The 18,538-nt window shown below is 49.8% G+C and overlaps 6 protein-coding genes across 6 annotated transcripts; 4 read left to right on the top strand and 2 right to left on the bottom strand.

Annotated features, from left to right (window-relative positions):
* Positions 1-311: 311 nt before the first annotated feature.
* Positions 312-1,296, bottom strand: N7473_001751 (uncharacterized protein; the record flags this gene model as incomplete). Its single annotated transcript, XM_057147691.1, has 3 exons — positions 312-987; positions 1,038-1,192; positions 1,270-1,296. 3 exons carry the CDS (start codon positions 1,294-1,296, stop codon positions 312-314), a joined length of 858 nt encoding a protein of 285 aa, XP_057011345.1.
* Positions 1,297-8,209: 6,913 nt separating this feature from the next.
* Positions 8,210-8,551, top strand: N7473_001750 (uncharacterized protein; the record flags this gene model as incomplete). The annotated part of the gene is made up of 1 exon (XM_057147690.1): positions 8,210-8,551. One exon carries the CDS (start codon positions 8,210-8,212, stop codon positions 8,549-8,551), a length of 342 nt encoding a protein of 113 aa, XP_057011344.1.
* Positions 8,552-9,166: 615 nt separating this feature from the next.
* Positions 9,167-10,197, top strand: N7473_001749 (SDR family oxidoreductase; the record flags this gene model as incomplete). The annotated part of the gene is made up of 3 exons (XM_057147689.1): positions 9,167-9,249; positions 9,345-9,794; positions 9,867-10,197. The coding sequence occupies 3 exons, from the start codon at positions 9,167-9,169 to the stop codon at positions 10,195-10,197; spliced, it is 864 nt and encodes a 287-aa protein (XP_057011343.1).
* Positions 10,198-10,408: 211 nt separating this feature from the next.
* Positions 10,409-10,693, top strand: N7473_001748 (uncharacterized protein; the record flags this gene model as incomplete). Its single annotated transcript, XM_057147688.1, has 1 exon — positions 10,409-10,693. The coding sequence occupies one exon, from the start codon at positions 10,409-10,411 to the stop codon at positions 10,691-10,693; it is 285 nt and encodes a 94-aa protein (XP_057011342.1).
* Positions 10,694-11,824: 1,131 nt separating this feature from the next.
* N7473_001747 (uncharacterized protein) lies at positions 11,825-12,157 on the bottom strand (the record flags this gene model as incomplete). The annotated part of the gene is made up of 2 exons (XM_057147687.1): positions 11,825-11,972; positions 12,033-12,157. The coding sequence occupies 2 exons, from the start codon at positions 12,155-12,157 to the stop codon at positions 11,825-11,827; spliced, it is 273 nt and encodes a 90-aa protein (XP_057011341.1).
* Positions 12,158-12,659: 502 nt separating this feature from the next.
* On the top strand, positions 12,660-13,431 carry N7473_001746 (type 1 glutamine amidotransferase domain-containing protein; the record flags this gene model as incomplete). The annotated part of the gene is made up of 2 exons (XM_057147686.1): positions 12,660-12,978; positions 13,052-13,431. 2 exons carry the CDS (start codon positions 12,660-12,662, stop codon positions 13,429-13,431), a joined length of 699 nt encoding a protein of 232 aa, XP_057011340.1.
* Positions 13,432-18,538: the final 5,107 nt, after the last annotated feature.

Here is an 18,538-nt window from a genome sequence, read left to right as displayed (position 1 = left end):
TTGTGGGAGGGAAGAAGCCCTCCGTAATGTCGGTGTAGATGTCACATGGGCAGCGTGAGGCAACCCCAATAAAACTCCTCCCTTTAAGGGTTCTCTCACCCCCGTCCAGGACATACTGGTGACGCGTGCTGTCGCACGCTGTGGCCCTGAAACGATGAAAAGAAGGGCAGAGATGAGAAAGTTAGGAAAAAGGAACGTTGTTTTGCTTAACTGATACTTCATAATGCAAACGAGCGGTAGCCAATGAGAAGGCTGGTAGCATGACTAATACCCGAAACACCTTGGAAAACAGAAAAAGCAGGAATTCGCTATCAGCCATTATAATCCGGTTGTGCAAGCACATCGGTGTATGATTTTTTACGTTGTCTTCGAGAACGCCTCTCTGGAGGTGGTGTTGTAGCCGGTGGCGAGGGCTCGTTTTCGTCCGTGGTTGCTGGCCATGTAATTTGTGTGGTGTCCTCATCCTCATTATCAAGAGGAACTACTTCAGGGGAATATAATCGCGGACGGGTGATAGGAAGTGGTTCAGTTCGCGAACTTGCGGTGGATTTAGTTGGGGTTTGAGAACCAGCCCTTTGAGACCAACGGTCTACACACTTCCGTTTCCCAGTTGAGGAAGGGGTGACCGGTAAATGATGATTTGGTCTTGGGAGAAAATGTATATCATCCGTGACGATAGCCAATTGGCGATATTCTTTCGTGAGACCGAAAATGCGACCTGTCAAGAAGACATAGGAATTTGTGGTCAGTGGTGGAAAGTTCGCCCATCGCTGACCATTTTTGAAGTACGCGGTGACTGGGAAGGTATGATAGGTTCGAGAGGAACTATTGTAGACAGTAGTCTGGAGACGGTAGTGAAGAAGAATTGGCCCGCCGTTTAGTTGACCACCACGCTTAAGAACAACACCAAGGAACGTCACCGTAGGCTGAGCAGCTTCGGGACAGTGCATGAAATATATTTCGGAGTCTTCTTCATTCCCTGGATGACTAGATTGTGTTAGCTTGGCTTAGTTCGGTAGCAGATAAGGTAAACTCACCGGTCCAAAGTGTGAGCGTGGATAATAATATGAAATTCCTCGTCATTGGTTGAGGTGGTCAGGAACGATCCCGAGGAATAGATAAAGGTGTTTGATTTGTAAAGGTCAGACTGGTTACCCTCATTAAAAAACCTAAGCAGGGTAGGAATTTCATTCTATTCAACATCGTCTGATTGAATGTCCTTTAACGGTATATTGAGCGATATACGGAGCTGCATTGAAAGTCCTTTACCGGGACGGGTAGGGTCTGGTTCGACATGCTCGACGAAATCTCGAATATGAATAATAGCCGGACAAGTTGAATTAGAAGTCATAACGTTATCTGGCGTACATCAAATCTAGATAAAAAACGTTGGTCAAATATTTTGTAGGGGTTTGGAGAGGGGTCGATGGGTAAAAGGAGAAGTAGGCGAGAGGGGCCCTCGTTAGTACGCCTATGGTATACTATGGAGCAAGATCCCTGTTGTAGGTACGAACCTACATATGACATGTCGTAAATGTATCTTACCACTGGTTGGAGCAAGATTAGTGGATGATTTTAGGTTTTTTTGTTAGCCACCATTTATGTATACAGGACGTGGAGATGAGTGATTTGTGGAGGTGTTAGTTAAGAAGGTGCCGGTTGGTTATTATATCATTTATAGTTTAGGGTATCGTCCATCCGTGCACGGCAGAGATATGCGTATAGAGTAATAATGGTAGAAGTGAATGCTCCTATTCGCCTAACGACATTCTTTGAAGGTCGTGGAGTCTCCGCATTTCCGCGGGTATTCGGGGATCAGGTTCAAATTAGAGGCCCTTCATCGCGATTTCCCGGAGAAGATAAAGCGCTTTGCGTTTTTGTAATCGAGAAAAAGGGTATTGCGTGTTGATATTACTTTATTAGGAGAAAGCGCACTCTTATAGGTCCAAAGCTTCCTGCCACGCAGCAATCGTTGTCTTTTCGAGTGCTTGGAGCCTTTGCATTTCAGTTAACAGTCGAGGATCAGGTCCGAACCGAAGGTCTTCCATATCGACTTCCTGTAGGAGATGAAGTCCTTTGGAGGATCGAAGCCGGGATAGCTGCACATACGTCGAACAATACTTCCGGTGACGGTCTTGCCCCCGGATGGTGGGGTCATCTTTGAGATCGAGGATCGCAGCTACAAGGGTCGAGCCTTGCACTTTGTAGTCGGTGAGACAGTAAGCTGGGCACATAGGGACTTGCTTCCTTCGCACCGAATATCCTTTCAGGGTGATAGATCGCTCCAATGGAAAGACTGGCAGGATTGAAGGTTCAAGGTCTTGAAAAGCAGTGGGTTTAGGTCTGTCTGGTTTGAACAATATGCAGGCGGGTGGTTTGGTGCACATGATATAGAGGTCGTCGATTTGGAAGAACTCGGCTAACAGAAAGGTGTCAGGCAACGTTCATGGCTATTTATGGAAGAGGAACGGACCAGTCTGATCTACCACGATGCCTACAGCAGTCCCCGCAGCACCATTGACTAGGCCGAGCAGGGTACAGATGTTAGTCAGTATGACAGCAGGCATATTTGGGGTGTACAGAAAGAGTCCCGGGAAGGGGACCTTAGTGCCTTGGTCCGGTTGCTGGAGCAAGTCGTCTGCACGGAGCCGCAGATTGATTGGGCCAGTAGACCTGGTTCGCGAATGAAGCGCAGGAAATATATAGACATTCTGGCATCGCGCGCGTGCGAATTGCTCTATCCGAACGCGATTTACCTGGTGTCGCAGTGAGTTCAACTTGACTATGGTGGTGGCATCTTGCAGTTGAGGGCTAGCCAGAGATGTGATCGTTTTGCTGTTGAGGACCGCTCGATCGGCTTCAGTTAAAGTCCCTGCTCTCGCTCGCGATAGGAGGTCACGAAATGGGGCATCTTCTGACTGTCTCATCTGCTCATCTAAGATGATCACCTGCTTGAAATGATGCCAGAGGAGGCGACCGTTCTCCTCGGCACCCGCACCCGTTCTCGGTTCCTTCCATAGCGCCGGGCCCCGAACGGGTGGAAACTGAAAGAAGTCGCCAATGAAGATTACGACGGGGAGACCACCGAAAAGATCAGTGGAGGACCTATCGAGGGATTTGGCGATCTTGCAGTGATTATCAATGACGCCAATCATGGTCAGATCCATCATGCTTACTTCGTCCACGAACATGATGGTTTTACGTGACCAGAGTCTCCTCACCCGAGAACTCATTGCAGTTGCTCGTGAGCGGTCGATGGAAATCCCGAGAGATGTGTGGTACGTATTGCCGCCGATATTATCTGCCGCGGCACCCGTTGGGGCCATAAGGATGACCTCGTGTTTCCGTCCGACAAGGCTCATACCAGCTTCAATTGCCTTGACGATCTGGCTCTTCCCTGTGCCGCCTTCACCTCCAACGTAGAGGAGAGTCTGCTTCCGTTGCGATGAATCATAGGGATGGTCCGCCCAAGTCAATGCCTCAGAAAGCACGCTCTCCACGATCAAGTGTTGCTTCTGATTCAGAGGGATCACCTCAATGACTAGGGATGTAAGAGATGCGCCGGTAGGATTCTCGCCAACCCGGGACTGGTGATCATCTATATCAGGGAACATATCGAAACTAGTCAACGCGGGCTGGAAGATGTTATCTTCAACCTGGACGTCGAAATCGTCGAGTGTAAGGCTGGATGTGGCAACCTCACGCTCCGTGGTATCTTCACGATCAAGGTTGGCGAAACCTTTCAGTCGAGATTCCCACTCCTGTAAAGTAGACGGTGGGACGAATTGCAGGCCAGATGTTTCGTACGCAAGAGTGCGTGGGATATCAAGCGGCTGGAGGTTTTGTAGATCTAAGTTTCGAGTTGGGGTTGTTGCGCGTAGCAATGGAGGGATCCGTCGTCCGGCTACCAGAGACTCTCGATGCCATGCTTTGGTGATGGAGTGGTAGGCTGCGATCAATGTCTCTGCATTGAACGTCTCATCTTGCAGGCGAAAGGATCCTTCCGCATCATCGCTATCAGAACCGAAAGTTGCGGGCTCCAGCTCATCGACATCGTGGTGAAATGAGTCAGCGGCGCCGTTCGCGGACTTCCATAATTTGGCATCCGCCTGGCAGTCTTCCTTCGACTTCCGCAGCAATTCAATGTTTCTTGCAAAAGCTCGGATGTGAAATGGGAGGGTTGGTTCAACGGCCGTCCATACTTGAATGCAAGTGTCCCGTTGTGTCGCATACCGTCGGAAGAGATTTACCAAGTGAGTCCAGGGAACAAAGAGCCCCAACAATATCTCTGACATGTCATTTATGATCGCGGTCGTTTTCGGATGCCCTCCCAGAACGGCATCTTCCGCGGCTTGGAATTCGGTCAGTTGACCACTGAAGGTCACAGTGGCCACCTGAGATGGGGAGCGGGCCAGGCGCTGCACATGAGTGGTATATCTAGGATGGCTTGGGTCGAAGTCTGCATCATCTGCAATAGCATCGCGAATATTCTTGGTTTTTACAAGCATACAGTATTCAAATAATGCGAGAGAGGCCAGGTGCGGTCCGCGCCACTTATAATTATCAAAGATGCTCACAGGGGCGGTGTCGCCAGTTTCGTATGCGCAAGGTTCTTCTGCGATGGAGTCGGAAGAGCGACTCCTGTCAAGGTTATCTGACCGAATTATTGCTCGGACATAACGCCTTAACCACCAGAGGTTGATGCGAGTAAAACTGTAGTTGACCGTGTAATAGGTGGGTAGTTGGAGCAACACGCTCGCGACTTGGACGCCGCTGATCTCCCGGTCATGAGAGAGCGTGTTGAAGCAGCGTAGTGCAAAATTCCCCATACCCTTTTCTCGAAGTCGTAGGTCTGTTGCGGTTGGTGGATCAGCTTTTCTTGCCTTCTCAATGGAATGCCTCAATAGAGCCGCCTTAGCTACTATCTGCCACGGGGAGACATCATCTTTCGTGGCATAGTTCGTGATGTAGTAGATCAGAGACAAAGACTTGGAAACCGTTGGAATCCAAGAGATGTCCTGATTAGACCGGACACAACTTGCGATGGCCGGGTTCCACGGATTTATCCAAGCATGATTTCGTGCGAGGTGAATCAGACCAAACTTATCTATGTAGGAGGTAGGAACGAGGTCTCGAGGCATGCCGAATCGACAGGCATTCTTGCCTGATGCCGTCTTCCGGTATTTGAAGCATGTGGCAAGATGGTTTTTGGAATGGACTTGCATTTTACGAGCGACGCAATTGCTATCAATGGAGAGTCGGAGATGAAAGTCGTTATCGGATTCATTGTCAGTGGCTGAAGGTGATATGCTGGGAAGATTCACTTCAGGGTCGTGGAGAATACTCTCATCGACGCCTTGAGTAATGATTGACTCCAAGTAGCGAATCATGCGAGCCGCAAAGTCGCTATCCTGGAGCAGGCGATCCCGTAAGGTAGTGAAAGCAAGATTCCCCCTGGCCCATGCTAATCCATGGAGATGCAGCATACCTCGACCGTTCGTCTCGACAACAGCAAAATGGTTCGAGAGATCACCAAGGATACCGGTCTGGCCGGTATTGGTCGCGAAAAGGCCATCCAGGATGGCTTTGCAGACGTGATTGAAGAATTCAGCAACAGCCACCGGATTAGAGGTGGCTGCAGCCTCACGAATAGCGGCATTTGCCGTAGCCAAGTTGACTCCAGAGTACTCTACGCCTGCCAGAATCAGCACTAGTGGGTTCCGTAGATCGGAGGGGTTGATCGTGATCCAAAAAGCGGGCATGCCGTATCGGGCAATCAGCCCTCGAATTTCAGAACGCATCCTTAGTTTCTGGGCGAAGGATCCAGGGACCTGCATCCCGATGGTCTCGATGTTACGTAGCAGTCGTCGGATGATCAGATCCTCGATTTTCTGGCCAGCTGCCGCCGTCTTGGCTGCATCCTGGAGCTGGTTCACCGTCAGAGAGGCGATGTCGTTCATGGTGGACTGCCAATTCTGTCGTTTTACGAGGAACCCATTGCCCATCGACGACTTCCGGAGCTGGATCACATCATACAGCAGGTACATGAAGGTTTTGTGGCGTGCGAACCTGGGCGAGTAAGTAGAGGCAAGCCTCAGCAAGAAAATATCGTAAAGAAAGCGACCTACCTTCTACTGTGGTGACGCAAAGCCCAGTCGGCAAAAGCGGCAAGCGACACAGGGATGGTTCGCTCATCCAGATGGCCCCCGATCCCTGCCGGAAACAAGGTTGGGAATGCGGCGGTAAAATAATGCGGATCTGTCCAGTGATCCATCAGGGTCGCTTCTCCACGGATTGTGTACGAGACCACCGGTATCTTTCGATGATCGAGGAGCTGCGTGTTTCTCTCACTCTCTCTGGCGGACATGACCTCACGCGACGGGGGAGGTCTGTTCGTGACAACGCTAACCAATGCGTCTAACGCACAAACATTGGGGTCCTGACGTTCTCCATTAATGTCCGTGAATATGGAGCCGGTGATATGAGGTCCACCGCCATTGGAGTCAAGAGCACTATCCTGGGCCGCCTGAAGGTCGTTCTCGTAGTTCCCCTGCCGCAGGCTTACGGTGTACCCCTCACGCTCATGGTGATCGAGCTCGTCGAGACAAATAATGTTATCGCGTAGCTCTGGTGGGATGAAATCATCGCTCCAGTCGTCAATCATGCGATAGTTGACGGTGATATTATGGTAGAGGTGGTTATGTTGAACAAGGTATTGTAAGGCCGCCAGAACCTTCGCCTTCCGAACGGCCAGAAATGGACTCAGGTCTGAATCTACAGGGGGTCGAGCACCCAACCAGAACACTTTGATCAGGCTATGCAGCGTTAAGTCTGGGCCCGGCAGGATGTCGAGTAGTGGTCCTGGGTCTTGTGGAATGACAATAAAATGACCGCGGAGGGCGTGATAATTAACTGGCGAGGAACGGCCGCCGGGGCGTAGTTTCAAAACGACGCCGAGAGGATGGCACTTTGCGATGAGATATTCTTCCGACAAAGTGAGATCTTTCAGAGCGGGCGGATAGTTCTGGCACATAGTCACATTCACCATATTTCGTGCAGAGAACTTAGGGATAATATTTCGATTAAGGGAAGCGTGACAAGACGAGCAGAGATCCCAAGTGTTATCATGTCGGCCGCAAGTATCAAGGGCCCCCCTTAATGGCAGCAGTAATGGGTCCATGTCATGCACATTATAGATATTGCTTTTAGGGACTAGCTTCCCACACGAGCAACAGACATCCCTATTCGCAGCCGCTGAAATCTCTTCTTCGTATCTTGCTATCGACGTCCGTACATGAGAACTGGAGACCTCGGGGGAAACGCATTGGAGGCGGCGGAGCGAGCATCTACCTCATCACGTAGGAATCCCAGCGCTTGATTCAAAGTGTCCTGGAACGTTCGGGGATCTAGCGTTCTTTGCTTTTTAATTGTCGCACGTAATGAAGCCGGAATGCACCTTTTCACTCCGGCGGCCTGGGGTGGTTGGGAGACTAGTGACCGCTCGGTGCTTGGATCCAAACGGCGAGGGGCGGGTTGAAGCACAGCGTTTGAAATATCAGATGACTCACGCGAAGTCAACGGTGCTTGCAATACTGGAGCCAGACGCCTTAAAAGAGGACGACTTGGTGGCATAGTGGAAAGCCTACTCTCCTCCACTGCAGCGGCAGCGCGTTGGCGAGCCTTGACCTTCCACCGAGCAGCCTTCCGGCGACAACCATCGCAGGTCACAAACTGAGTAGAGAGCCATGGTCTGGCACAACCTGTGCAGAAAGGACCCTGCGTCGTGGAAGACAACATGTGGGAGAGAGTGGATCTGGTAGACGGTATGATCCCCAAGCCTATGATGAAAGGATGAATGGCCAGGCAGAACATGGCAGGAGGAAGAACAAGGAGTGAACGACATATAACAGGTATCGGGAGGGGACCTTGCCTTTTGGTGGGAGGTAAACGAATCCCCTCCCCCGGTGCACGTTTCGTCACACATCCCTGTACTCGCATGGCCTCCTCCATCCCTACTCGTATAAATAAAACGCAGGATCACATTCGTGGAAGGGCGGACGTGCATCCGGGCAGGTATCTGCGGGAAACGTGGCAGACAAGGATCAAGGGACAAAAGGGCGGCACAAAGCCACAGGCGGACCAGGATACAACGACAAGGAGAAAAAGCAAAAGAACAAATGAAGCAACGGGGGACGGAAAAGAGTACAACATGACGCGAAAAGGAAGCGGAAGCACCACGGAACAGGCCAATCTACCGCAGATGCAAGAAGGAGGCACACGTGAGGGAACCGGGGCAGCAGCGAACGAACAGCAAAAGAACGAGAAAGAAGCAGCAAATAAGAGCAACTCTTGGCAAGAGAACAGGCGAACCAGCGCGAAGAATCAGCGAAGAGGTTGGCAGTGGGATGGGCAGCGAAGCCTTGCGGGCAGGTCGCGCAGGGTAGTATACCCTTCACTCCGTTCCTTCGTTTCAGGGCATGACAATGTGCAATCTGCCCTCCGCGCAATGTCAAAGTGGATCCCTCCTTGGCTCAGCGTGGATGTCTGTTGAGCCGTAATTTCCGACTTACGTGAACAAGATACCGCTTTGGATGTTCTCATCCTGCCCTCCACCACCTTTTACTTCGGTTTTCCGAGGGGCTGTGCACGACAGTACTGTATCATATGAGACACTGTGTCTTTCTCCGCTTCTCCCAAAATCACGGACTAAAATCAGAGACTAAAATAGTAAGTCGGAAAAGCTCCGGTGAAAAACACACAAAAGAGTAAATGTCGGGGTTCGGAGCGCGAATGCGCCGTTTCTCAGTTAAATGGTATGGGTAGCGTAGCCTGCCGAGCAAACTTCAGCGTGCGTGTAAGTGAACATAACCAAAATCCGCTTAAACCCACCCAAACCGGGCATTACATGGTCGCGGAGATAGCCATTCGGGCCAAGGAGATAAAGGACGGTTTTTCCACTATGACTCGGCCTCCGATGTGCCGAGCACATTCGGCTCTAATACCGCTATCTGGATGGCAGCAACTACTTACTGCCTGCCATGCAGAGCTAGCCCCGGTCAATATAAATACAGACCTTCACGTAGAGCATAGATGTGGATGGCTATGCAAAGCTTGCCTAGTCTTGATCCAACTGTACTCTAACTTCCCATTTTCAGCAGACAGATAAATGACGTTCGAAATACTCGGCAATGTGTCAAACATCTCGCGTCCACTTGGTCAGGACCTACGCGGGAAAACAGCGCTCGTGACGTACTGCCCCATTTCCTTGCATTTCTGATATCAAGAGGAATCTCGAGTTGAAACGTGCTCTGCAAAGTCATGTATTAGGTACTAACATGAATTAGTGGAGCAACTCGAGGTATTGGGCGAGCAATAGCGTTCCATCTTGCAAGTCGCGGAGCGTCAATTTTGGGAACGTTCTCTTCCCCTGAGTCAGCACATCGGCTTGACGAACTCAACCGCACGGTGCTTGACCTATACCGCGGTTTGGAGGGCCACGCACCTAAAATTGTTGGAGTTGCCGCCAATGTGCTCTCCCTTGATAGTCCCAGGCTGATAAAGGAGGCTCTCATTGGCCATTTCGAAGGCAAAGTGAACATTGTTATCAACAACGCCGCCTATGATCCAATGCGCGCAATGGGAAAACTCGATGATGACTATGTGCAAAAGGTATTGATGGGAAATACGCATGCTTTAGTTATGCTGATGGATGCCCTTTATGCAAACAACATCATTCAACCGAACTCGAGGATTATCAACATATCAAGCGAGTCAGGTCGCAGAATCCCATTTCCGTAAGTTAATTCCCCATATATCGAACAAAGCCGGTGGAGGGGAGTGCTGGACACATTAACTGACTCTTGCAGAGAGATGTATCTAGTTGGAGCTACCAAAGCAACAATGGAAGCACTCACGCGGTCTTGGGCTGACATATTGGGCACCAACTCTATGACAATGGGTACGACTGTGAACGCTCTCCTGGTTGGTGCAACCGCCACAGATACCCTTCTCCGGGAGGCTCCCACTTCATTTCGACAGAAGGCGACTGATGCTCGTCAGTCCGGCTCAAATCTCATCGATGGAGTGGCGCTGCCCGAGGACATTGCGAATGTTGCCGGCCTACTAGTCAGTGAGAGGGCTAACTGGGTCACAGGAAGCGTGGTCTGTGCTAACGGTGGCAAATTCAAAATCCTGTGATCAAGAATACCTGTTATCTATATCAAGACTGAGTTGCGGCCACTCTTGCAATTAAATACATTAGGATCATCGATAACCCACCAGCGATTCGCCCTTAAAGGCGGCTGTTACCCATGCGCCCAATTGCCTATATGTCTAATATACCTTGACTCCCCCTGCAGCCTGCCTTTGTTCTACCCATTTCCCTTGTGCTTTGTTCGTACAAGTCACCATGTCAATCGATGCCGAAAATGATGTCCTGCTGCTCACCTGTGCTAGCGGCAAACAGTGTTCACACGTTATTCCCCTCCTCTACGGAAAATTGAAGAGACTTCGTTTGGTTGTCCACAGACACGCTTCAGTGACGCTACTGAAGACGCGTGACCCGGACGCCGAAGTAGTCCAGGCAAATATGGCCCAAATTGAAGATATAAGCCGTATCATTGCCGGTGTCACTGCTGCCGTCTTTATTGCCCCCGCATTCCACCCCAAGGAGACGGGTATCGGCTACGCGTGATCGATGAAGCGCGTGCCGAAGCTCAGAATGGGTGCCTTAAGCACTTACTCTACTCCTCCGTGTTGCACACGCAGCGGCGAAAATTGATGAAGAATGAGTGTAAGCAATATATCGAGGACTACCTCATCGAATCCGGGCTCAACCACACAATAGTCTAGCCGAGCCATTTTCTGGACATGTTTCCGGTAAAAAACCTATTGCAGCAGCTGGAGCCTACCTTCCGTGCAACTTTCGATCCAGGTACCAAGTTCTCGTTTACCATTTTGCAGGACCTGGCGGAGGCTTTGCCAAGGTCATAGAGGAAAGAGAAAAACATTATTTGGCTGAGTACATGACATGCTCAACACACCCGACTTCTTATAGAGACGTTGTGACCACGCTCAACCAGGTGACTCGCGCTTCCATCAACATCGCGACACGGGAATTCTATGAAGCGGCGGAGTTTGTACAGAATCTGGTTGCCAAGTACTCGAACCAGTGCCATCGTCTCACAGGCCACGGTATTCAGTGATTACAGCTTTACTGCAATTCTTACGGTACGAAAGGCAACACCAACGTGCTAGACTGGTTGATAGGCCGAAAGCCTACGACGGTGGAAGAGTATCTCCGTCATCAGATTCCTTTTCCATTCGGCGCTACCGAGAAAGGCGACCTGAGCGAATGATGGGAAGTTCGTCAGGGAATTACTGACCAATTCTGCATTGCTACATCCTGTGCTCAATAATCTACCAAAGACTTACTCGAAATGAGTACTGTCAATCCCCACATGCGACGGGTTTTGGTTGATAGCTTTATTTTACAAGGTTGCATCATAATACACGGTTGACATAAAATGAATATGGCAAACTCCGGGCGGCTCACAAACATAAGCCGCTGAGTAGCAAGTCTTAGGGGAAAGTTTGCAAATTTAAGATATGGTTCGGAGACTTCCATGTCAATAATATTTGGCACTTGTATTCGTCAGTTCGAATGTGTCACTCTCTAAACCAATAGGAAATAAGATTCTGATCATGAATAGTAGAAGGCAACGTGTTAAGCAAATTTCATTCCACTCTTTGTTGGACTAACTCTACAACTCACAAATCAGTGCTTGTTCAAGACCATTTACTCACTATGGATAACGCACTGTTCTCAGAGCATAGACGCTGGCTTAATTATCTGACCGACTAAGAAAATCGGAGGCTTGTTGCTGAAGCGGGGAACATCTGCCATGATCTCTGCGACCGTGGCAGATTCGAAAGCCTTCTTCATTCCTTCCTCGTTCTCCCAAAAGACCTCACTTCAAAAGGCATAGATTGGGGGAGTACCGTCCATGCCTAGGACAAATTTGGTGACTGACTAGTTCTTGAGACCGTACTGCGACCAACGTTTCTCGATAAGGGGCATATGTTTTCTCGCATAATAATCAATATCATATTTGGCATCCGCATTATTTGGGAAGACAGCAGTGATCGTGTAGGCCATAGTGAGATGTCAATTGAGACCTTGGCGTGCGAAAAGGAGGGTTTTCAAAGCAGGAATAAGTTACAGAACTGGAGACGAAGATATGTCAATATGATGAATCACAGACAATTATCAAGGTTCCTTGTAACGTCGTTTAATTGGAGCTCGAAGGCTTAGCTCGGTCTCAGCTCTCTCTATCCCTATCCGTGTTTTGCATTTCCCCACCATCTGCATACTTGTAATCGGTGGGGTAGGTGGGGTAATGAGATCCCCATGGAACCTCACTATAGAGGCACAGTGCGCTCGCACCCTCACGCTAAAGTTTAAAATAATTCTATCCCAAAATTCATGGCGATAATATGATGGAAAATTGCGATTCTGAAGGTGGGGCCGTGGGCCGTGGGCCCAACCTGAGGAATCAATGGTATATAGAGATAGAGAGCATAAGAACCGGCGCATCGCCGCATTGTAGTGAGTCCTTACTGCAAAATCCAAGATCGCAATCGTGTCTCCAAAGGCAAAGATGTCAAAACCGAAATTCCTCTTTGTTCTTACCTCTCAGGGTATCCTTCCCACTCGCCAAACACCGACAGGATGGTATTTGCCCGAACTCGTTGATCCCTACAACAGAATTAGCCTCCTATTTGACATCGTTATTGCATCCCCTAATGGTGGCGAGGCGCCCCTCGATCCGTTCTCGATTGAGTCTACCCGCGAAGATCCAGAGTGCGTGGCGTTCCTCAAGAAGAACAGTAGTGTCTGGAAGCATACACTGAAGCTGGAGTCCCTGCTGGGCAATTCTTCGGGATTTGCGGGGATCTTCTACGTTGGTGGCCATGGCCGTAAGTATTTTTATTACCCCTGTATGCATTGCAAAATGAACAGCGTCTGTTCAGATCATCTGATGGCTGCTAGCTATGTTTGACCTTGCCAATGATGAAGTATCTCATGCCCTCATCCGGGAGTTCTACGAGGCTGGCAAAGTGGTTTCTGCTGTGTGCCATGGTCCTGCTGCTCTAGTTAACGTGAAAATGGCCGATGGAAGCTACCTGATTGCGGGACAAGAAGTCACCGGCCTATCTGATACGGAAGAGGACATCATGCAATTCACCAATGATATGCCGTTCCTTCTAGAGACTGAGCTCCGAAAGAATGGTGGAGTCTACGTCAAGGCCGATAGTCCCTTTGGAGTCAAGGTTGTAACTAGCGGTAAGGGCGGGAAGTTGGTTACGGGACAAAACCCCCCAAGCGCAGCTGTGATCGGCGACGCGTTGATCAAAGCAACCGGATTGTGAATTCCAAGAACTTCCCCGCCGATGAATCCTAGCCCAAGCAGAAAAACGGATTGTTTAGACATGATATCATATCACGTATTTTGCAGAAGCGCTGTGTGTTGAAATAGAAGAAAAACGGAAGTGTGGCATGGTGCGTTGAAGTTTCTGCGGATAGATAAATATCTAATAGTTTGGATAGTAATGAGCAGAACTCTGGCACTTGATTTATCAGCCGTTTGTCAACATTATCAATTGGCTTATGATTTTCCAAACCCCCATATTTATGGCAACTTAGTACTAGTTCGGTGTATATTCGGTGTAGATCTTCGTTCCCATCCCCTGTATGACCCAATCTGTGGATTCAGAGAGCGCGTAAGTGTTAGCATAGAATGTGTTTGGTTCCAGATGATGATCATACCGCTTGGCTTCCTGTTAGATCATCAAATGTTGTAGAGGAAGCCACTCTCTGAATGGTCTACTAGGAAAGATTTTCCACCCTCTCATACGACCCCGGTGATATTCGATCAGACGGCACTCCGTAAAAAGCTCCATCTTCGTTCAACGCAATCATGGCATAAAATGTCGATGTGGGCGACAGACCGGTAAAGAGGCACATTCGGTGTGTCTGACGAGCGAACTGCTGGCGGCACCCACAGGGCACCACTTCGCTGGGGATCGCTGTGCCAGAGGGTCAGCTGTTGTTCCCTGGATGATTAATGACCACTTACCTGCTTTATCGTGGAGAAGCGCCGTCTCAGCGTTTGCACAATTGTCATCATGAAGCATAACATGGTAGTCCGGGCCGCTTGGGCTGAGCGTGCGAAAGGATTCCGTCTCATTGTCTTCCCAACTGACCAGAATGCCCTCGGGGTATGGCTTCAACTTGATGCTGTGCGGCAGGTATCGTAGTCGCCGTCCAATTTGACGCATGAATCTCATTTCTGCTGGTCGAGCCGTGGGATGTGTCTTAAACATGGACGCAATCGATCGAACCAAGAGCTCTTCCACCACATGGCCGCAGAAGAACGGGGCGTTCGTGTCGGCGAGGTTGCTCGGAGACCAGGGCCGGCAGAACGACTGGTGGTGCGTACAAGCAAAGTCCAACCATCGGCGATGTAGTTTTAGCACACCCTGCCCCTTATCAAAGTATGCATCGACTTTGCCGGCCGAGCCTCGAACGTAGACTACCTGAATATGGTCGGTGAACTTCAGCAGAGCGAAGCAGGCTCGCAGCGCTCGGTCGACTGCTCTTGCGAATGTGGTGTCCGGGACGATGCAGGGCTTGGCATCCTTAAACAGCTCTTGCTGCTCCTCTTCGACGGTTCGGATGGGGCAGTGGGCACGTAGTATGTGCCACAGTGTGTCGGGCAGGCGTGCCGGGCGCTTCCTAAGGCTGTCCCGGATGGTGTTCGCGGTCTGTCGGCATCAGTGATCAAAATGCGAAACTGTCTATACCCGAGAACATACCTGATCATTGCTTCTCTCGCTGTAAAAGAATTCCTTATCTGCTGATTCGCGCAGCAGGTATTGCCAGATCTGACGCGCCGCCGATGGCTCTAAATGAGGGCCTATCATCTCGGCGTCGGCAGAACGGGCATGCTTTCGCAACAGATCGACAAGTAGAGGCAAGATGGTGTCTACCTGCTTGCGTAGAGCTTCCTCCCAGATCTGTTGTACTTGGCGAGCCGCATCCCGCCAGGATGCCAGTCTGCCACGGTCGCGGCAGGTGGATGAATAGGCAAAATTATACGCGAAGAGGAATGCGCCGCCCACGGTGGAATTAGCCAAGGTGATCCCGTTGTGATAGAGCTGAACTCGCAGCTGGGGATCAAGGATCAAGTCGCCATGTGGTGTGGAAATGATGCCGGAAGGGCAGGTGAGCCCGCGAATGTCCATCGTTGTCAAGCGGAGCCAATTCAAAAACGCGTCTGGCGCGACTGGTCGGCTTGACTTGGCCCGCGTCGCGCCGATCACCACTGCCACGTCTCTCCCCACATGGTAACGTAGGCTTGCCATATCTAGGGCGGGGTCGGTCCACTCGATCGACTTGATTTTCTGAGAGGGTGCGACCGTACAAGAGACCGAAGCGGTGTCTGCGTGCATGTCAAACCTCCAATTGCAACCACTCGCGGCGATACTCACGTTGTAACGATTTCGAGAGAGAACCAGGGCCGCCAGCTTGAGACCCTCGCCGTGACGTCCCACAAGATGGTCGTGGGCACCGTGGACATCTTTGGTTGAGAATCCCATAGCTAGAGCATTGATGGGTAGTTGCATGCATGCATTTGCGATCGTGATTCGACCGGTCTTTTTTTCGTACTGAATGAAACCCAGTGCGCGTCGATTCTCACGCTCCGCTGGCTGGTCGGCAAGGTTTTGATCGGGAACAACGATTGAGAGATGGTCACCGTGGTCTTCCAAGAATGGCTGGAAGCTCTGACGGTCAAGATTGAATCTTTCTATGATGGCGTCCTTCCTGCGTTGATTAGCGTTTGTCTGGCGAAAGAGGTCGGCACGTACCAATTTTGATACAATTCCCGAAAAGCATCTGCTGGCATCCAGTCTTTGACGTAGCTGGGGGAGATGCCGAGAGACACCACGCGTCGGGGCGCTCGGTATGTAGCGAGAGTGGGTTTCTGACTCTGGAGCAGCTCGCGTTCAAGCTGCTCGTTCGCCTGAGCCATCAGGCTATCATCCTCGCTCACGTCCGTGTCGTGACTGGTTGTCATTCTTGAATATCCCGTAGGTGAATCAGAGTGAGTTGGTTTTGGGAAGAGAATTGACTGGAGAAGGGTGACAGTATTTATATTCTGGCTTCCGTATTGAACCCGCGAAATCCATTACAAATGTTAAGCAACGGTCATCTTTGTATCCTACAATAACAGTCTTATGATGAGGAGCAAGTGCCTCACTTCCTTGAGTCTTGCCTGTCGAAATTAAGAAGCGAATGCTGTTATATTGTTGGTGCTGCAAAGTTGATCCTTAACGTTGACAATGGGACACCATTTTCGGGCGATGCGTTAAGCAACGGTGATGGCATTCGACCACTGCTTTCCTGTTGCCCGCTCAATACTGAGTCAACACGCTTGCATAAACATCTGCTCAGGATTTAATTTGACACCCCACTTACACTGGTGACTGAACCGAGCCTACAGAGCTGCAGTCACAAGCGATTTTGCTCGGGGAAAAGGAAATTACTCAATGCCTTCAGGCACGGCGACCAGCTAAGGGGTTTCTTGGCTTCTCTGCACTGCGTCACCTTTGCGCAACACAGTATACAAAGCGTCATGAACATATTGCAGTGATTTCCATGAAGCACCAATCACAGGATGGTGAGTTTGCTAATATTGTGTTGGGCTGACATGGCTATTGGAACACTAGAGAAAGTACATGGACTCCGTAGAAGAACAAAGATCTCCGGAATTTTTCATCATTTCAGGTGCAGACATATCAACGGCGACAATAAAGTGTGATATAAGCGTATCTTATCTGATAGATTAGTCCATCCCTAAAAGCTCCTTGGTGGGCCATGCAACCGCTTCTTATAGAACCCAACCTATATGGATTCTCCTGCACCTAGGCACTCTCTCTCACATGAAGACAATGGAACGACTAAGGAGGTGTTGCTATATTACAAAATAAACCAGAGTCAGAATAACCACCAGGGATCCGTAGACAGCCTCACCAATACCTCCGTAGTACATCATGCCGTAGTATGGGAAGTGGCTCGCACGAACGTCAAAGTCTTCTAACAAGGTCTGGTAGCCACGAATGGCATTCGCCACATAACCCCCTATGGCGAGGACTATCAAGCTCAGCATGAATTGAATATAAGCAAAGTAAACTGCGGCGGTGTTGTTATCTCGGCATTGAAGACTGCTGAAACCTCAACAAAGAGCACGGGGGGGATGGCACGTACAAGACCGGACGCAGAATATATATGTTGTTAAACTATATGATCAACCTGCACCAATGACCTTTGACAGAGCGGACAGCTATTATGACCGGCTGAAACCCATCCTTCGAGACACCGATCGTGGAATACGTGGCGACATGGAAGCGTGTGAATTAACTGCGACTTGGAGACCACGTCGAGGCAAATTGTACTATTTTATCGCGTCAATTGGTTTATATGGACCTCTTTGATATAAAATAAAATTTACCAATTGAATACGCGATCAAAGTCTCTTAAGCCGTCCCGCTCCGTTTGCGCGGATGCCCACCAGAGCATAAGCTGCTTTTTAGGCGCTGCATGCTCAAGTTCTTTCAATTTTTGAGCGTTACATTCGTCAGTGGGAAGTTGACAGATAGTGCATATTTCAGTATCCGGCACTTGAGTGCACAGGAAGTAAGCGTTGTAGAAAACTCTGTCGCGAAATTATCAATTAGTCCTGACGCACAATATTGAAGTGAGGCAAAGCCTACAAAATTAAAAGGGCAGCACATAATAAAATAATCCAGCATGAAGTCGGCAAAGATAGATTCACATCCTGACCAGAAGTGGATTTTGATTGGCTCATAATTAGATTCTCCTGGTGGACTTTCACGAAACGGCCGAATCATTTAGTGGCATCATCTACGGAGTGCAGACAGTGATATATATTGGGGGAGCTCATCCGGCCCCCCATACTACATATAATTATTTTGGCCGCAAGAAAATCGGTTACGGTCTACGATGACCCGTGGTAAAGGTGTTCTGGCCAAGTGTCGGACCACTGGTACCGCGCAGGATATTTAGGATCAGCCACATTCCGATTGGAAACATGACGACACCACGGAGTCTGTAGCGTGAATGTGGCCCGTCATGAATCCAAGGACCAGCAAACCACATGCTAGATGTAGCGATTGGTGGACTAATCAGACGGCAGAGAAATAGAGTCGGGCCTGGTTCCTCTCAAGGCATTACAGAATACGGAGAACAGGAAACCCTATGCGCCTACGTAATGGGCAAGTGTGTCGTACTATGAAGTGGTAAATACTATACCTTACAATGTCCAGATCCGGTCTTTGAAAACCGGATGACTCCAGCCGAGGTTGAACCAACCCTAATATTCATGGTTCCAGTGGTACACCATGTTTGGTAGACTTATCATAAGCCATGCATCCTAGCAACCCTGCAAGTTTTCCG

This window comes from Penicillium subrubescens (genome assembly GCF_028828155.1).
Source record: "Penicillium subrubescens strain IBT 31985 chromosome Unknown utg000002l_segment0_segment0, whole genome shotgun sequence".
Lineage (NCBI taxonomy): Eukaryota > Fungi > Ascomycota > Eurotiomycetes > Eurotiales > Aspergillaceae > Penicillium > Penicillium subrubescens.
Note: the sequence above shows the minus strand (reverse complement) of the source record. Positions and strands in the feature narration are given on the sequence as shown.